A 20435-nucleotide genomic window follows, 5' to 3' on the forward strand; every position below is an offset into this window, starting at 1 on the left:
CTAATTCACTTGATTTTGATTTTATTGTGAAAAACAACAACAACAACAACAACAACAGGAAAACGTCTATATTACTGTGTTAACTGAAAATCTGAAATATTTGGCTTATGGCTATGGTTTAGTATCAATTTTGTATTAATTGATTGTTTTTTAATTAAATTGGTCTTACACTTCATATTTTTGTAGTATATTTATTAATTCTGGTACCTTTACCATAAACCAACATCTCAACCATTTGGTTGAGGCTGATATTTTAGAAATGATGGGATGTGTTGAAAAAATTTGCATTGTGTTAACTAGCAACATTAAGAGTTAAGAAATGCAATAAAAAAAAATTCCATTGCTTTTGTCTTGGTGTGACAGTCAAAGGGTTATTTGTAACACATTTTTATTCAATACAGCAGTCAGATATACGAACTGTGGCCTTAACTTGACCTGCTCAAAGAAAACCCTCTTTCTGAATGTATCAAACATAACTCATGCACAGAAGACAGCATGAGCATTTACAGCAAATAAACTAATGTCAATATTATCCCACCTGCTTTTTGAGAGCTGACAGGCGAGGTCTTACACCGAGGTTATAACCAATAACGATTGGTTATTGTCCTCAACAGAAAGGGCTTTAGAAATATAAGCGCTGTTCACCCATGGAAGGAAGAATGCGCGATTATCACAGGTAATAAACAAAGTGAAGAAAACTTGCACATAAGGCACGCTCGTGTCTGGATTCACAGCTTTAACAGCCAAAGAAGAGAGGAAAAGTTACCTTATAAACAGGCCAGCTGGTCAAATGTTTTAAGTGAGAGAGAGAGGCAGAGGTGAAGTTTTACAACATTTCTCCCTAATAGTGAAATAGCTGCTCGTGTGCTGTGCCGCCTCGCCCTCGCGCCCTGCTTCACCATGGTATTGCGACATCGCGTATAGGAGATAAATAACGTCATCACGTAATAACCGGTTATGATCTATTACTGAACTGATATCGATCATTTTAACACCCCTAGTAACGAGTAACGATGCAGCACATAAAAAATTTATCGGAGTAAAAGTTTTAAACTCATGGAAAATATGTACGTAAGTAAAAGTGGAAGTAGGAGAAAAAAACAATACTCTAGTAAAGTACAGATTCTGCCTTTTAGTACTTAAGTACAGTAGTGAAGTAGTTCTACTTTATTACTATACATCTCTGCTGGCAGCAATGAAGTGTTGGCGGCCATCTTGTGAGTGGCAAGCCCCAAAGCCAGTGGTTCTTGTTGTTGGAAAAAAATTCATTTATGGGTTTCCTCCTCCGATAGTGAGGGAGACTCGCTGACCTGCAGGGTTAAATTCAGTGCTTCTTGGAAGGACCCTCGAGAGCCAAAATTTATGAGAGGTGTTTTAAATAGTTTATTTATTCCATGATATAAAAAGTTTAGGAGGATACAGTCTGGGAGGTTTGATTCATTGGAAATGTTCAAAAACTTACAGATGTGGTCCTGGAGGGTGTTTGATCCTTAGCTGAGCTGACAGGGCTGTTCTGCTGGACCTAAGTTGCGGTTGAGTCTTGACAATGGAGGTAAAGGACCAATTGTAGTTTAATTATTATGCAGGCAGTGGTCAAAACAGGAACTAACAGTATCATGAGGAGAATACACAATCATTGTCTTGGTCAGAGGCAAAGAGGTTGGTGTAGGCAGTAAACAGTGTAAAAAAGAGACAAGGCAAGGATCCAGAAACAAGGCAAGGCTGGACAATAGAATACTTTGAAATATTACAGCAAACAATCAACAACAAAACTCAGCAATGTGTCTGTGTGTGTCTGAGAGGTGAATATACAGTTGAAGTCAGAATTATTAGCCCCTCTGTTTCTTTCCTCAATTTCTGTTTAACAGAGAGAAGATTTTTTCAACACCTTTCTAAACATAATAGTTTTAATAACTCATTTCTAATTACTGATTTATTTTATCTTTGCCATGATGACAGTAATATTTTTTCACTAGATATTTTTAAAAGCAACTTCTATACACCTTAAAAGGTGACATTTAAAGGCGTAACTAGGTTAATTAGGTTAACTAGGCAGGTTAGGGTAATTAGGCAAGTTATTGTACAACAATATTTTGTTCTGTAGACTATCAGAAAAAAATAGCTTAAAGGGGCTAATAATTTTGTCTTTAAAATGTTTTTTTTTTTATATATAAAAACTTTTTTATTCTTATTTTTAATTGTATTGCTTTTATTCTATACTAAATAAAACAAATAAGACTTTCTCCAGAAGAAAGAAAAGAAAATATTATCAGACATACTGTGAAAATTTTCTTGCTCTGTTAAAGGGTCATGACACCCCCCACTTTCAGTTCAGGTCTACCTGAAGCTCTGAAGCTCTGCGAGCAAAGGGCACGAGTGGACAAAGCCAGCAGGGGAGAAGGAGGGGAGCGAAAAACTGTTGTCAGTTAGCTGACAAAAAAGGGACACAAACCTTGAGATGCATGATTTTATAGTTTACAAACATAAAATGCAAAGAAATAAACAGTAATTTAATGCCCTGCTACATTTGTTATTCAAAATTTAATATACAGATAACCACAATTTATATCATTATAAAGATAATCGTGTTCATATAAACACTATATAAATGAAGACTTTTCCATCAATTCCCAGGTCTGAATCATAGGTCTGAATGCAGACTTAGTGCAGCAGGTCTCTTGCCCTGTCTATTTGAACCATTAGCCCTGCTGGTAATCTGGAAGATTTAGGCAAACATAGCAGCACGGCGATGTAAACAAACTCCTGATAAAAAGACAACGGCCGCCATTCTCCAATTCTTGTACTGCTCTCCCGACAAAAATGCTTGCTGCACACAAACAGCTTTGCTGTATCGGCCCTGACAGCATAGCGGGTTAAACCATGCAACAAACCCTGTGGTTCATGGAAACAAACATATACTAGTAATGGGTCATTCATGAACGATTCGTTCATTTTAAACAAATCTTCAATATGACTCGGAAACTACGATTCCTCTCAGGGAGTGATTCATTCATCCGCGCGTGCGCACATTTGTGTAAGTGGTTTGGTTCATTTCATGTCTTTTGAATTTGAATTTATTTATTTAACAGGGACAATGCTTATAAGTCAACAGTAAAACTGTAAATAAGCCAGAGTTAGCCACAAGGGCTAATTTTCATGTGTTGCCCCTGCCAGATTTTAAAAGGCATCACACATACACAAAAACAGTAAAGTTACACATGACAAAAGGATAAAAAAACATGTAATAAGAATTTCTTTAAAAGACAAGAGAATTGCACATGATTACAAACTTGATTTGCTTTTAGCCATTTCTTAAACTTGTATTTAAAAGTAGAATAATTTGAAACACCCCTTAAATCAATCGGAAGTGTGTTCCAAAAATGACTGGCTCTAACTGAGAAGACTGATCGTGAAAGATTTGTACGTCTAAACTGCACAGAACAGTCTCCCCTGGTAACAGATCGTGTTGCTTGACCATTATTGTTCTTGTGTGTCACAAACTCACATAATTTTTTTTTGAGTCATTCATTGCCGAAAGGCAGAAGCCAATCATATGCGTTTAGAGTCGGAAAAAGAATTGATTTGTTCATCTCTCGAGTCCTCTATCTGATCTGAGTCATTCGTTCATCATGAGCCAATCATATGCCTTTAGAGCCGGAAAAAGAATTGATCCGTTCACCTCTTGAGTCCTCTATTGGGTCTGAGTCATTCATTCATCAAGGGCCAATCATATGCGTTTAGAGCCAGAAAAAGAATTGATCCGTTCACCTCTCGAGTCCTCTATCGGGTCTGAGTAATTTGTTCATCACGGGCCAATCATATGCGTTTAGAGCCAGAAAAAGAATTGATCCGTTCACCTCTCGAGTCCTCTATCGGGTCTGAGTAATTTGTTCATCACGGGCCAATCATATGCGTTTAGAGCCGGAAAAAGTATTGAACCGTTCATCTCTCGAGTCCTCTATCAGGTCTGAGTCATTTGTTCATCACGGGCCAATCATATGCGTTTGAACCCAGAAAAAGTATTGAACCGTTCATCTCTCGAGTCCTCTATCAGGTCTGAGTCATTTGTTCATCACGGGCCAATCATATGCGTTTGAACCCAGAAAAAGTATTGAACCGTTCATCTCTCTGAGTCATTCTGTCACATGATGAATGAACGATTCAAGAACCAGAATACACAGAATACACAGACTCACACTGTGTAAATTGGTTAAGATTATATGTGACTGTCAGTGTAAAGTGAACAAACCACTGACATTTGAAGACATGAAGAGGTGATAAAAATAAAAATATAAAAATACCATCATAGACAAAAGAGCAGGTAAACATTGAATTATCATTTTCTCCTTCTTATAGTATTCTATTTATGACTTATTTGTCATGTGATCAACCTTTTGAGCTAGTTGTAGATGTGTTTGGAAGCAATTCTTAAAATTTTAATACTATTTTGGCAAGTTGAACCAAATGAAAGAAATGACTGGAAAAAAGTAATTTCGATGAACGAGACTCAACGATCTGAGTCAAGAAAAATGATCCGAACTTTCCATTACTAATATATATGACCCTTCATGAACGGCTAAATACTGTGTGCAGTGGGTCCTTGTCTCACAGCTTGGCACTGGCAGGTCTGCCTTACTTTCGGAAATCAAGTGGAGTCAAGAATAATTAAGAAGCAGGCTCTTCTCATAGGATAAAAAAACTCTGCTATGAATAATATAGTTGGTCAACGTTCGCTCGCTTCGATACAAAGTGGATGAATTACAAGCCAATGTGAGTTTTATGCACAAATACAGGAACGTTCACGTTATGGCATTCACTGAAACCTGGCTGGACGACTCAAGTCACTGATAGCGCTTTAGGGATCGAGGGGTTTGGAACACCTATTCGGCTGGATAGAGACAAAAACTCAACTGGAAAACATCACGGTGAAGGTGTATGTTTTCATATTAAAGAAAGCTGGTGTAAGACTGCAGTAGTACAACACGAGATATGTAATGCAGATATTGATCTCATTGCGGTCTCCGTACGTCCTTTTTATCTTCCACAGGAATTCCCTCAGTTGTTCTTTGTTGTTGTATACATACACCCACGTGCTCAAATTGATACGGTGTCTAAAACTGTTGAAAGTGTTCTCGACGAACTGGATAATATATCTCCAGATGCCCCCAAATTTATCCTAGGGGATTTTAATCATTGTTTTTATGGACAACTATATAAAGGGATATTACCTTAATATGTCACATGCCCCACACGTGCTGATAAAGTCTTGGACAGATGTTATGGGTCAGTTTTGGAAGTGTATAGATCTCTGTCATTACCTCCTCTTGGTTCATCTGACCATAATATGGTTTTGCTGTCTTCTTTGTATGTTCCAATAGTTAAGCAAGTGAAGAGGGAAATACGACTTGTTAAAAAATTGACACCTTCTAATATTGAAGTTTTAGGGGGTTGTTTTGATTGCACTGATTGGAATATGTTTTTGAACACATGTCCCGATCTTAATGAGCAAGTTGTTACTATCTCCAACTATATTACATTTTGTGTTGATTCTGTTATACCAACAAAAAAGATTTCCCTGTATTCCAATAACAAACCATGGGTAACAAAGAAGTTAAAAGTATACTGAATATGAAGAAGAGAGTATTTCTTTCTTGAACTAACGAGGAGAAAAAGCAGATTAACAAGGAAGTTAAAAAAGCAATAAAGACAGCTAAAAATAAATATAAAAATAAGATTGAAGGACTGTTTATGCAAGGCAATCTTAAGGCAGCCTGGAAAGGCTTTAAAAGTATGGCTGCAGTCAGTACACAGGTAGCAAATCAATGTATGGCTAATGAGAGTGATACTAATTTATGTTTGGCTAACAAATACAATGATTTTTTTTCTTGATTTGATACATTTCCAACTGATTATGAGATTGGACTATTTAAAGATAGTTTATGTATTCATATCATTTAATATATTAAAACAGCTGAAGGCCACCACCCAATAAGGGCTGATTTATACTTCTGCGTCAAACGCCGGCGTACGCTACGGCGCTGACGCATAGCCCTTCTCCGTGGCCGTCGCCGTCACTGACGAGCACCTCTCAAAAAATGTAACTACACGTCGAAACGACGCGTAGCGTAAGCTCTGTAATTGGTCGGCTTGGTAGCGCTGACGAATCTGGGCGGGACCGAGAGCCGCGCGAATGGCGCGAGCGATTGTTTACAAGTGTGGAGTACCGTGAAGGAGCTCCGGATGGAAAGTTTTGTTTTGTGTTTACCTCATAGTTAAAGTTGTTGCACGTCCGCCGGTTCCTGCCTCAAAATGAGCGAGTTTGAGCCACTTGTACATCCCGGAAGTGTTCAGGAAAAGCAAAACAACAGCGAAGAAACTTGACACAGAGGAACATTTACACCTCACTGCCAACTAGCGTTTCGGAAGTGTTAATGCAGACCAACAGAGACAGCGCGCAGAAGTATAAATGCGAAGTATAAATGCGTTGCATGCGCAGTGGGTTACGCCGGTCACCTGACGCAGAAGTATAAATCAGGCTTTAAGCGCTTCCGGCGAATTGAATGCCATTGCAAAATCCGGTGCGTTTAAGGTCTGTTTTCTTTAAAAATCAGCGATCTCCACTAGCTGAGTGATATTCGTATTAAAGTGGGTCTCAGTTTGTACAAGAAGCACTGCATTAAATTACATTTCCCCCGCCATATCTTTACTATATGAGCAGTATATTCAGCTTTTTGTCTCGTTTTACGCTTGAGCAACTAAATAAATGCTAAAGTTTATTTAACTGAATGTATTTTAATGACATTACAACATCGATGCTGTATAAGGAACCGTATAAAATGAGAAAAAGTTCACAATAACAGGTCACCGGAAGTGTATCAGCATGGGAACAGCACTAGCTCGGCATATACCCTATTATATTACAGATGTTCACAAAAATGTGCAAATACTTACATATATGGTTTTATTTCAAACCGCCAATGAGCTCCATTATATGGACTTTAAAGGGATATTATATAGACTGAGACAGATTGCCAAAAGGTTTGTATTGACCACTCATGCATATACTGGTGGTATGTGTGTGTATAAGTGTTGTAACATAAAAACATTAACTAATTAACAATAAAATGTTAAAGTGGTAAAGTGTTTCCCTATTTAAGCTCTTTGGATACAGTTTAATATCTTTATTTTTAATTTTAAGTTTATATTAATTTATATTACACTATGACAGGGTGGACATGTTAAGCTTGACAACATTCAGTTTTAAACTCAATATGATGTTAAATACGAAACATACATGTAGATATTTGTGCAAATCAGATGTTTAAACCTAGCAAAATAGACATGGGGAAGTCAATGAGCACATCAGAGGGTTTCTTGAAGGGGCATTTACCACATTATGAAAGGGTGGACAGCAATTTCAAGGACACATGCAAAATGATTATTAATGTGATTTTAACAAAACGTTATTAAAATTACGTTTTTTTGTCAAATAACTTGTTAAAGACAATAAGAATATTTTGATATCTTTAAAACTGATCTAATTTACATACTTTTTAGATTCACTGAAGTTGGCTGAGCAGTGGGTGGGACATGGCAAAATAACATCCATTTAATGAAAGAATATGGCAAAAATTTATAAAAATATTTAAAAACACTTATAATTCTACCTGCATGTGTGTAAAGGTTTAACCAATTATATTAAAACATCAGAATGTCATTATTTCATATATATATGACTGATTCAATCTTTTGGGACATCAAAGTCACTTTATAGTAATAATGGCCCAGCTACAGAAACTAAAACTTGTAGTAGTAATGGGCACTTCAAGGGCTTCAAAGATTTAGCTAAGATAAGTCTTTTGTGGCACCAGAATGTTAATGCCTTATAAGTTTAAACTCATTGTCTAGTTTTAAGATCTGTAAGAGGATAAACTTAGATAAGAAGAGAAACATTTTTTTTCCATCGTGAAGTGAACAATTGTTAATTCCACCACATCTCAATATACAGCTTATTTCAAAATGAAATAAATTATGGCAGTCAAACATTGTCTAAGATCATTGTTGTATCTAGTTTAACCAATCTCTCCACAATGTACACAATGATAATACGTTTGTCAATGAAATAAATTAGTTGTATGCTAAATTGTACACCTGTCACACTCTAAAATTTAATATTAATTTGGTTAAGAGCTTAGTAGAAAATAAATAAGCTGAATTTGTATATTAAAAAGAACATGAATCTTACACATTGTGAACACACTTTTAATGTGTGATGAGAACTTTTAAAATATTTTTAAAAATGTGTGGTGATGGAAATGACAGTGGTGAAGATGAAAATTTATTTTAAAAAAGATTAAGATAGCTTCACCGATTAGCTTTGAGTTGATACTAGCCTTTCATGTATACAAAACACTCTTATTTACCTTAATTTTGAATGGTTTTTAAAAACATCTTTGAAGGTACAACATGTTTGGAAATGACGTAGAGTAAATGTATCCTTATCAAGCAATGTTTACTTGATTTTTTTTCAAGTGTTGTTGATAAAATGTAAATTCCCTCTAGCTTGAACATGTCCTCAGATGGCACTGGTCATTTTTATAGAAACCACCTAAATAATTTTTCACTCAAACTTTTTAAAGCAAAATTTTAGTGTTGTGGTGGAAATGACACTGATGCTTTGCAACAGCTATATTTTGTATAAAAAATATGATTGATAATAGGCTCACATTAATAACTATCAAATATTTTAATGATTTCACTAGTGCAATTAAGATACATTGATAGAAACCAATTTAAAAAATACTTTAAAATGTTATTTTCATTATTGAAGTTTAAAACTCTGGGTGTGCGACAAGGTGAAAACAGTAATTTTGACATCTAAAAAGAGGTTGAATAATATGAAAAATAAATAATAGAAAAGTAGTACAAAAAATTAAAGTAGGTTTTATTGTTAGTTTGACTAAGAAAAAGGAATTTGAACAAATTCAAAGTAGTATAAGTATCTCAAAGGACATAAAAGTGCCCGTAGTTGAAGAATTACCCCTGTACACACATTTCAGCAAACCCATCAACTTATTTGTTATACCTTCTATAATGTTGAGATTATCTGCTTTAAACACTTAGTTTTAGTGGATAAAAAAGTTTTTTTTATTGTCTTAAAAATGTTTAGAGTAAAAGATTTTGATCAACTACAAATATTGAATATCTGTGTGTCTGTGTATGTGAGAAAGTGGAAAACGAGGGAGAAATGTATCCATTATTCATGACTGCAACAGTAAGTGGCAATAAAAAGCTAAACAAAAAGACTTTTATTTTGACTGTGTGTGACGTCATAAGGCTGCGCCGCTCCTGCGCTGTGATTCAACCTATTTTACAGTCTATGGATTCAACTAGAGAAAGGTTTGTTTTAAAACTTTACACAGATATAAACCGACTGATTACAATTTCAGGTTTTCACCCGATGGTAAATTCTGTTCCTGTTGTTGACGATATTATTTTAACCTTTCATAAAACGAAGTACTATTTTTCTCACAGTAATGAGGGCTATTGTTTGAATAACAGAAATGTGTGTAGTTGTTATAGAGGTAAAGTTAGTTGTATATTCGAACATTCAGACTTTCCCCTTAATAATATAATTTCATAAACGTATTATTTGCAAACTCTAAATAACGAAATCATATTAGCAGTGAATGACTATAAAGTACAACATTGTTCACAGTCAAATAACAGTGTTAATGTTGTTTTCAAGTCATACTTGTATGCTAATTCCATTCGTATATTCAAAATAACTTGGTAAACAATATAGGGACTTCTACATGAATGAATGTGTCAATTTAAAACCAACTTTACCTCTTTGTAATTGTTGTAGTGCAGGTTTATTTTTTAAATAGCATAATGTCATTACTTTACACGTATACATCTCTATATATATAATTAATGGATTACCATTTTTAATCGGGTCAATTGTGGCAATTGTTTCTTGCTCGGACTTACCTAATTTCATTTTGTTAATTACTCTCATTTAAAGAAACTGATGAAACAAGTGTTGAAGAGAAATTATTTTGTTTCTGTTCATTGTTTTATTCATTTTAAACAGGGTGTTTTTATTGTTTTGTTAATTTTAAACAGAATAAAGTATCAAAACACAGAGAAAATATTCTGCTGAAGCGACTGATCTCCACACTGTTATAAAGATGGCGTTTATTAAAGAGGAGAGTGAAGATGTGAAGATTGAAGAAACATTCACAGTCAAAGAGGAAGATCTGCAGGAACAAACAGGTTGGTTTTCTTTCTTAAAGACCAACTCAGTCATCTGATCCTCATTCACATATATTTTATTAATAAAAAAAAATTCTAAATAAATCTGTCTTGCAGCCCTGAGTGTGCTGCCTGGTTCTCCTAAATGCACATAAGCACTTATTGAAAGACAGGAATGACTTTCTTTCGTCACTTGTTCTCATGTCTTTTGTTATTCTTTATTTATTATTAGTCTCCCATTTTCTCTACCATCTTAAGGTTAATGCTTTTCTTGTTTTCTTGGCACTATATAAAATTAGTTTTAAACAATAAATAAAAAAAAAGTTTAACTGAGCTGACGATATTTGACCAACAATATTCTCAAAGAAAATATCTGCTATCACAGTGATAGTGTTTACTTAGTACTTTCCATTTGCATGTGTCACGTTGATCACAATTCCTTTTTTTTTTCATCAACTTCTTTATGGGTTTAAAGTTGTTTCTAGTAGTTGTTACTAGTTCTCACAGATAGTATCTGAGTTAGAATTACATAATTATTATAATAACTAATTTCCAGGGCTATTGTGTTTAAACAGGGATTCCGCTGGGTCTTAAAGGGTCACAAAACACCAAAACACATTTTGTGTCGTATGTGTCCCACACTGCTAAAAACACTATTAGGACACATATATTTCAATAAACAGTGAAAATTGGTTGTTATTTCGAGCAAATCCGTACTTCCGGGTTGAAACTAATTTTTGAAGCTGCGTCACGGCCATGAGATCTTAGCGTGTATTCCAGCACTTCTGTGCCTGGGAGTACTGTATTACGTCTCTGAGTGTGTTGCATTGACTCCTTAGTAATGCTTGGTTCAAACCAATGAGCGCACTCTATTATGTATGCACTGCATCTTCATTAATATGCATGCTAGCTTTCTTAGACTGTACCTGAAACAGTGTTCAGACGGCAGAGAGACAACACACATCGTGTTGCCAAAAGGAGTGCGAAAAGAATAAGAAATGTTTGGAGATATGGGTCGTTAGTGTTGCTTTTATAATGTTCTACAGTGAAGGTTTTATTTTCATTTTCTCTGTAAGAAAGCGCTGCTGGACTCCAGTGCGGATTAAAATGCATGTGACACGCGGCAAAAATACGTTTGTACGGAACATTTTTAACTCTAGCTTTTCGTATCTAAAAATGGTGAAATCCGGATTTGCTGCTCGTCTCCTTTAAAAAAAAGATGCAGTTCCAGTATGTGTTGATTGTCCTGTATACAGATTTGGTTAATGTGTGTGATCAGCGCCCTTTCTTTGTTCATTCAGATGGCAAAGTTATAGTTGGTATGCTCAGCAGTACTCTTTCAGTGTTTAAAGACAGACCTTAGTCAAAATGATTTCTAAGTTACTTAGTTTACGTTAACATCACTACAATATTATGGACTGAAAGATCCGCTGTAAATGCTGCTCTCTGAGTGTAAACACGTGAACACTGTAAGCAAACTATTGTCGACCATCGTGTTTTATTTTCACCGCATTTTGTGACAGGATTGTCTACACACACATGGCTTTCTGACCTACCGAGTGCATCTGAGTTACCGAGTAATGCAGAGTTTTTTTTTTTCTCTTATACAACGTGCAGTATCAAACATTTCACCATCATTAAACACACTGTCTCTCTCTCCTGCGCGTGTGTTTGTTTTTCCTCGGTCAGCAGCGCGTGCCCAAATGGCAACTCACTTTTTTTTTTCAAACCCTTCCCATTTTCCCTCCCCCGACACTCCCACCCAAACAGAGCTAGAAACATCCACTTTCCTTACTTTTTCCAAACTAGAGGTGTGAAAACACCCTGCTGAAACGGGGGGTTTCGTGGCCCTTTAAAAAGTAGTAAATTCCAAAATCAAAATTTTACTGTTTTACTGTTAATTTTTATTTTTTTTTAGTTTACTGAAATTTTGTGTTGTAGGTCTTAAATATTTTCTAAACATGCCTTCATTTTCCTTTGTTCATGTTTTGCTACTCGTACAAACCCATACAATCACCAACAATCCATCTCAATAAAAATTTCAACTTTTTATTCAAAAAGGTCATTTTAACTCTATTTATCATAATGGTTTAATTATTTTCTTTACAATAACATTTGTTTAAATGTGATCCATGTATTTACTGCTGAGGACATCAACCTGGACAGATTGTTGTGCATAGATTTAGTTTATTATAGTTTTTAAAACATTTGTTCATTTGTTTTTAATTATTTTGAAGAAAGTTTATGTTTGCAAAATGTGTATGTATACAAGTAAAGCTTGCTTCATTTTACACTATTTAAAATCTTTTACTAAGAAATATCTAAAATACTGTATTTCTTTTTTTTTATTATTATTGTTCATTTAAAACCTGGTTTAAAGTATGACAAAAAAATGTGGATGGCCCCAATTTTAAACATGCTCAATGAAATAGACTCTAAATTATTATAAAATATTGTGCTGTATTCTTAACTATATGATGATGTGGCAACATGCTTGTCGCTTTGAGCCTTATACTAAAGTTCACTTTTTTTTAGACCCGATGGTGCTGAAAGAAGAGACTCATCAATGGAATGAAATGGAAGAGAAACACCAAGACATGACGACTGATGAAAAACCTACACTAACTAAAAAGACTTCATCACAAGGAAGACCTCGGAAATCCAAATCTAGGTGTAATGTCAGCTGTAAACAGAGTAGAAAGAGTTTCAGTCAAAAGCCAAACCTTGATGTTCACATGAGAGTTCACACTAGGGAGAAACCTTACAACTGTGAACAGTGTGGAAAGAGTTTTGGTCAAAAACAGAGCTTTAAAATTCACATGAGAATTCACACTGGAGAGAGGCCCTACACATGCCAACAGTGTGGACAAAGCTTCTATCATGCTGGAAACTTTGCAGTGCACAGGAGAATTCACACTGGAGAGAGGCCGTACACATGCCAACAGTGTGGACAAAGCTTCTATACTGGTGGAAACTTGGCAGTGCACATGAGAATTCACACTGGGGAGAAGCCTTACTCTTGCATTCAGTGTGGGAAGAGTTTTAAGCAAAATGGCACCCTTAAAGTCCACATGAGAAGTCACACTGGAGAGAGGCCGTACACATGCCAACTGTGTGGAAAAAGCTTCTATACTACAGGAAACTTTGCACAGCACATGAGAATTCACACTGGAGAGAGGCCGTACACATGCCAACAGTGTGGAAAAAGCTTCTATCAATCAGCAAACTTGGCAGCCGACATGAGAATTCATACAGGGGAGAAGCCTTACTCTTGCCCTCAGTGTGGAAAGACTTTTAAGCAAAATAGCAACCTTGAAGCCCACATAAAAACTCACAATAGAGAGAAAAGAATTACTTGCACACAGTGTAAGAAAAGTTTTGCTCAGAAACAAGACCTTGAGATCCACATGAGGATTCACACTGGAGAGAAACCTTACACATGCACAGAGTGTGGTAAAGGTTTCACATGTAAAGGCACACTCAAACTCCACATGATAAGTCACACTGGAGAGAAGCCGTTTACATGTGCTCAGTGTGGAAAGAGCTTCACAACTAAAGCTAGCCTCACAATCCACATGAATAGTCACACTGGAACCATAGTGTTCACATGTGATCTGTGTGGAAAGGGTCTCACGCGCAAAGACTCCATTAAGCGACACATGAAGACTCACTCAGGAGAGGATCCTTTTAGGTGCAGTGAGTGTGGAAAGAGCTTTAAACATAAAAGAAGCCTCAACACTCACATGAAGCTTCACAATGGAGAGCAGAGTTCTCAAAAATGAAGCCTTGTCCAGCAGAGCTTAGGGCTCTCTCCCAGGACGGCATGCTAAACAAGTGTTATCTCTTGAATGCATATCAAGTTGATGAAAAGGAAACCCTTTGAACAGCTGAAGATTTAAACTCAATAACTGAAAAAAGTGAATTATTTTTTTGTAGTGTAGATCAGGGGTCACAGCCCAGTACCAGGTTGTAAGATTTGCTGCCGGGCGGCAAAAACCCAAAATAACTCTATATGTTTCAACTTAATATGGACCAATAACCATATCTGTGCACATTGTACACTTCAGTCAAATGGTCGGCACTGAAAAGAGAATAATAAGATTAAGGAGGAGAAAATGTTTGGGGAGATGCAGCAAACACTGTCCTACACCCTTAGATTGGGTTTTTAATCATTCACATTGTTTGATTGACTCTTGCGTGAACAAACACCTATTTGCCTCCAGTTTGGGGCTTTTTTCTGCAATTTCACAACACTTGTTGGTGAATGAACGTCCGGCTAAACTCGTGCGGTGTGAACTTGCCATAAAACAATGACAGTGACAGACTGATGCAAACTCCCTCAAGCCCTGTTCAGACTACACAATGCCATTTGCCAGTTACGACAGATCAGATTTGTGTCAGATTATGCGATTTTAACTTGAACAAATCTGGATGTGTTGTGGGTAACAAATAAAGACTGGTTTCAAAACACTACACATTTATTTTGATGGACTAATTTGAGAAAAGAAACACGTTTTCTTTATGAAGACAATTAAACTTTCTGTAGACAACTGGCTGCCTTTAAATATATGTTCATGTGAAAACTCCAACATAACTACAAATAAATATATGTATGGGAAACCCAGTGTCTCTATTGTGAATGAGAACATGAGTGATTTGATAGCTTATGCTAATTCCAGTACTCAGCATACTGCTGAAGCACTTATTTATATGCAAGACACATTGTACTGCTCATGTGCACTGATTGTATTGTGTGCTGTCTGCAATGGGTGTGTGTGTGTGTAGGTTATAGTTTTAGGTTTATATTGTTTAGGTAAATATTTTAAGAGTAATACATTTTTTTTTCAATTAAACATTTAAAAAGTATATACAAAGTTTTACATGCATAAATAAGCATGAAGTAAATTACAATTACAACAATAGGCAGACACAAATATAGGCAAAACAGCATATTGTAATGACAATTGTATTTGACGCTAAAAATAAAAATATATTAAAATAAATAAACAAATGTGAAGCAGAAATAAACAAAATTGTTAACAGAATTTATTGCAGAATTCACTGAAAAAAAGTAGTTTCTTTTGTAGCTTTATCATTTGACAAAGTACTAAGTGATGAAGCAATAATAGCACGCTCATTAATAAAGTGTAAAATAGAAGAGAGGGCTTCAAAACCTAAATTTATGTATGAAAAATTTTGGAAAGCATATAAATGTTGTTGACCAGGTAATGCTGTATACAATTTTCTTTAGTTACACCAAATTGAACTTGTTTATAGCAAAAAGGGTTTACATAGATATTGACAGGAGACATTCTGTTATGTGCCTAAAATAATTCTAAGTATATGCAATTGTAAAAAATATGCTCTGTGGTTTCAATATCACTCTCACAAAAATGATAAGAGTAAATCTCAAATTTTAATCTCAGAAATTCTTTTGATGGACACACATCATGAATCGTTTGAAACTGAAGCTCTTTAATTTTGGGGAGAATTGGATAAGAAATGTAACTTGTTCTTATTTTTTTAATTCTTCGATTAAAATCTTTAATAATAAAATGAGGTCTGAGCTGATTAGGTTGAAGCCTTTGAATAAGAATATTCATTAAAAGTTATTACTTCATTTTGTGTCTCTAAAACATGAAGTGGCAAGAACAGAGATGGAAGAGAAAACATTACAGAATAGTGTGAAAGAATACCTCTGATCAGTACTATGATGATATTAGGAATTACATGAATAATTGTATAAAACTCTTTAGGGTGATGAGCAAAACCATGTTTGAGGGCATCAAAATCTGAAACAAGGTCAAGCACCTTGGCGACTCTTAAAGCCTTGTATAGATCTCAACGCAATTTTTTAAACCTGGTTTGCATCTATTATCATCACAGTTTTGTTATTTTAAAAATGTGTAATTTTTTTGTTTATAAAAAGCATCTGTAAACTGGGTCGAGACAACTGTAAAAAAGAATAAACCGGTCAAAGTGGCCTCTGTTCAACATCATTCAACGGAGAGTTTACATCGCTCAGCTATTGTCAAACTGCATCACTGGTAAGTTCACCGATGAGTTCAACTGTGCTCCGTGTGACGTGCAGCAATAAGTGGTAGGTTACTGCTGCATAATGTATTTTTTTTTTATTGGAGATGACTCGGTGTTGATAATTACCTTATCATTTACCTTTTTAATCAGTGAAAGTATGGTCAGTTAAGGGTAATTACGCCGTAAAAAACTTTGACTAATTCAGTTTTTTTACTTAACTAAATAATGAATTTAAAGTACTAAGTTTAAAAAAATATATATTTTTGCTGATCTTTTTTATTTTTAAATTATTAATTGAAGTTGGGGTCATTGTATGTCGCAATCAAGGTTCATTGCAATCTTTCACTCGGTAAGTAAAAAGCAAATAAATACAGACCAGAGACAATCCTTAAATTTACAAAATAACATGTTGATTAAGATTAGGAGTTTGTTTAGAACCTTTATAAAAGCAAGGTAAAAGCTTTTATAAAAGCAATCTCCTGATGCAGTAAATGACTGCAGACTTGATATAAATGTAGCATGTGCTGTAAACTAGCAGCGTTATCTAATTACATTCAAGCTCATTTGTTAAAAATTATTTTTTCCCACATAGTCATGCGCAGCTCAAAACAATATAGTTTATACATTTGAAGATGAAGAATAGTGTTACCAGATTGTTGTTTTTTACAATAGTAATTGTCCAAAATCTATACACAACTACAATTATTTTCCATACCTTAAAATTATCTATCTATCTATCTATCTATCTATCTATCTATCTATCTATCTATCTATCTATCTATCTATCTATCTATCTATCTTGAGTGCATACTGGGAGTGAATAGGCGGAGATTGCATGTGAGTGAGAACCCTGCTGAGTGAGTTTTACTTTCATTCATTTATTCTTTTTCTATACTTTATTGCACAGTTTTTTTTCAACTATAGTTTTTAGTGGTGAGAGATCTAGTCGATGTACAGTTTATAGAAACGCCGTTGACAAGCATTTTGCCAGTTGATTAGGGCATTAAGCTAGTACCTGCTGTGGAGTTCTCGGTTGAGGATTGCGCTCTGGTAGTCAGGGAAGCTGTTGGCTATGACAGTATAGTGTCTGTTTCCTGAATGAATGGTGCGGTGGTCTTTTTTTTTAGACTCCCTAGAAAAAGCGCTTAGTGTAGTTCAAAGTGGAGTTGTTATCAGTGACACTTTTATATCGGTAATGCCCCTAACACAACCTGCAAGTAAGATTAATCTGTTGAACATTCAACCTTTTATCAAAGACAAACTCTTAATTGTTGAGTTGTCTAGATATGGCAAAACTATGTCTTAAATGAAAAAGATACCACATGGTTGCAAATCGGCTTTGCTTAAACATGTTTAAGCAGTCCAAAGACATGCGGTACAGGTGAATTGGGTAGGCTAAATTGTTCGTAGTGTATGAGGGTGAATGAGTGTGTGTGAATGTTTCCCAGATATGGGTTGCGGCTGGAAGGGCATCCGCTGTGTAAAAATGTGCTGGATAAGTTGGCAGTTCATTCCACTGTGGCAACCCCGGATTAATAAACCAACTAAGCTGAAAAGAAAATAAATGAATATAAAGAGGATGGGGATTTGTCTGACAGTTTTTATGAAAACACCTCACAGGCTTCTAAGGAAAGGATTGATAGGCCTCTCTCTGAACTTTTTACTGCTCTAAAAGCCATGCAACCTGGTAAGGCTCCAGGTGTTGATGGCCTCCCAGATGAGTTTTATAAAACCTTTTGGGACATGCTGGGCGAAGATCTTTTGGCTGTGCTTAATGAGAGTTTGGCTGAGGACTCACTATAGGAGGGCAGAGTTGTAGGAGGGCAGTGGTGACCCTGTTGCCTAAAAAGGCTATTTGCAGGAAATAAAGAACTGGCGACCAGTTCTACTTTGTTCAGATTTTAAAAACCTCTCCAAAACATTGGGTAATAGATTAAAAGATGTGATGGGGCAGACTGTCCATCCTGACTAAACTTATTTTGTGTCTGGCAGGTCTATTATGAATAATATTTGTCTTGTTGGAGACATTTTAGACCAATCTAGCTATTTTAATCTTGATTTTGGTTTAATTTCAATTGATCAGGAATTGTGGTTTGAGTGCCCCTTTTAAAATAAATAGAGGTATAAGGCAAGACTGTGCTTGATCTAGAAAGTTATATTCTTTGGCCATTGAGTCCATGTTTAAAAAGCTGCATTCTATAATTGAGGGATTTATGTTTGGTAATAAAAGTCTTCAACATCAATTATCAGCTTATTCGGATGATTTTATAGTTTTGTTAATGGTTAAAGGATGTCAATATTTTGGTGTCCATGATTAGTGATTTTGTTAAACTTTCTGCAGCCAGCATCAATTGGGGTAAAAGCGATGCTTTAATTGATGGCAAATGGAACAATGGTACTCCAATTTTACATGGTGGGCTGATCTGGAAAAAGAGAGTTGTTAAATACCAGGGTGTATATCTTGGAGTGAGCACTATGCAACATAAGAACTGGGATGGAATTATAGAAAGAACAGGAGGAAAATGTAAAAAAAATGGAGATGGATTCACCCCCAGTTATCTTTTAGAGAACCTCCTACAGGGTTGCTGTTACTTTTACAAGTCAAATTAGTTATTTTTTTCTGGGATAGGCTCTTAACAGGCCCGGTGAATTTGGTGTGGAGGAATGGGGCTTATTCTATTCTTCAAATAGTTGATGGTCTTGGACTGGACATGACTCATTGCACCTGAATGGACTACCTTTTTCTATCAAAGACCATTTAAGGCCTTGGGTTCATTTAAAATTAAAAGGTCAGATTCTGCAGTCTCTCTATTCTAGCTATTCGAAGAACTTTTGGTAAAGGGAGCTCATCTGAAAATCACAGATCAAGTATCAAATTTACTTCAGATATTGTGCATCACTAAGATTGTAAAGTTGGGACATTTTTTAAATATTGCGAGTGCTGACTTGAAAGCCAAAACTGAAGTGGCCTCGATGTTGGGTCAGAGGTCGATATATTACACTGCAACAATTATGGAATTATGGAAGAAGAAATTGGCTGAGGAATATGTGCTTTTAAAAGACCTTGAAGAAGGACACTTAACTCCAGATATGAGGGATCCCTACCAAGCTTTGGGTAACACCTGACTTGAAAGACAAGTCGGGCTCCTTACTGAAGTTAGGCGGAATTCAAGTTTTGAACTTTTTGAATGGCGATTTGAATGGGAAAAAGATGTATAAATGTTTTGTCAAATCGTGTATAGAACAGTTTTAAGTGATAAGTTTGACAATGTTTGTAGGACAAAACTTAATTAAGATGATAGAGTCAAACCAGTTTAGAGGGTATTACACAAACCACTATTGCTTAAAAATCAGGTGACTTACAGTGGAGAATTTTAAAGGGTGTTATTGCTGTCAATGCGTTCGTCTCTGTTATTAATCCTAATATCCATGACAGTTGTGCTTTTCATGCTGTTAGTGAGAATCTTTTACACCTACTGTTTTTATTTTGGGGGCTGGCTACAATCATAGTCAAAGATTCAAATGGCAATTAATTAACTATGTGGTGAAACAGGCAAATATGGCAATCTATATGTCAAGAAAAAGTAAGATAAACAGTTCACATAGTCAAGACGTAATTTTGTGTCTAATATGAATATAGTCAAGCTATTCACAAATATTGCCAGATAATCACTTTACCTCTACCATACTTTTAACAGACTTAACTAATTTGTGATTCTGGCTCTTATCCTTTTTTGCATTGTCTTGAACCTTCATGTTGCCAAATATATACTTTATTGTTAGTAGCCTGGGTAGGTCACAGTCATTCTGCTACATCATATCGCTTTCTACTGGATGCAAAATGCTCTGCAGCACATTTGGCCATTTTAGAATGTTAAGTTCTATTTCTGTAGTTATTTTGGTGAAAATAACTAATAAGTAATATAAGAGTAATGTAACAATTTTGAGACAGTAATGTAAGGGATTTAAATAACAGTAATAAGTAATTTGTTATGTATTACAGTTTGGAAGTAACTTGCACAACATTGCATCTAACAATGTTTGAAAATAAACAAATTGTCAAGCAAATGGTCCTGTAATGAGCATCACTGTCAATAAATGTAAATTTAATGTAAATGTTTAATCTAAATGTTTAAATGATA

At 35.4% G+C, this 20435-nt stretch overlaps 1 protein-coding gene across 1 annotated transcript; it reads left to right on the forward strand.

Moving 5' to 3' along the window:
• Positions 1-9358: 9358 nt before the first annotated feature.
• On the forward strand, positions 9359-14877 carry znf1041 (zinc finger protein 1041). The gene is given in 3 exon segments (NM_001114431.1): positions 9359-9399; positions 10129-10278; positions 12793-14877. Coding segments are annotated over 2 exon segments (1332 nt in total). The 5' UTR covers positions 9359-9399; positions 10129-10193; the 3' UTR covers positions 14040-14877.
• Positions 14878-20435: the final 5558 nt, after the last annotated feature.

This window comes from Danio rerio, chromosome 4 (genome assembly GCF_052040795.2).
Source record: "Danio rerio strain M-AB ecotype USA chromosome 4, GRCz13ab, whole genome shotgun sequence".
In the NCBI taxonomy this organism is placed as follows: Eukaryota; Metazoa; Chordata; class Actinopteri; order Cypriniformes; family Danionidae; genus Danio; species Danio rerio.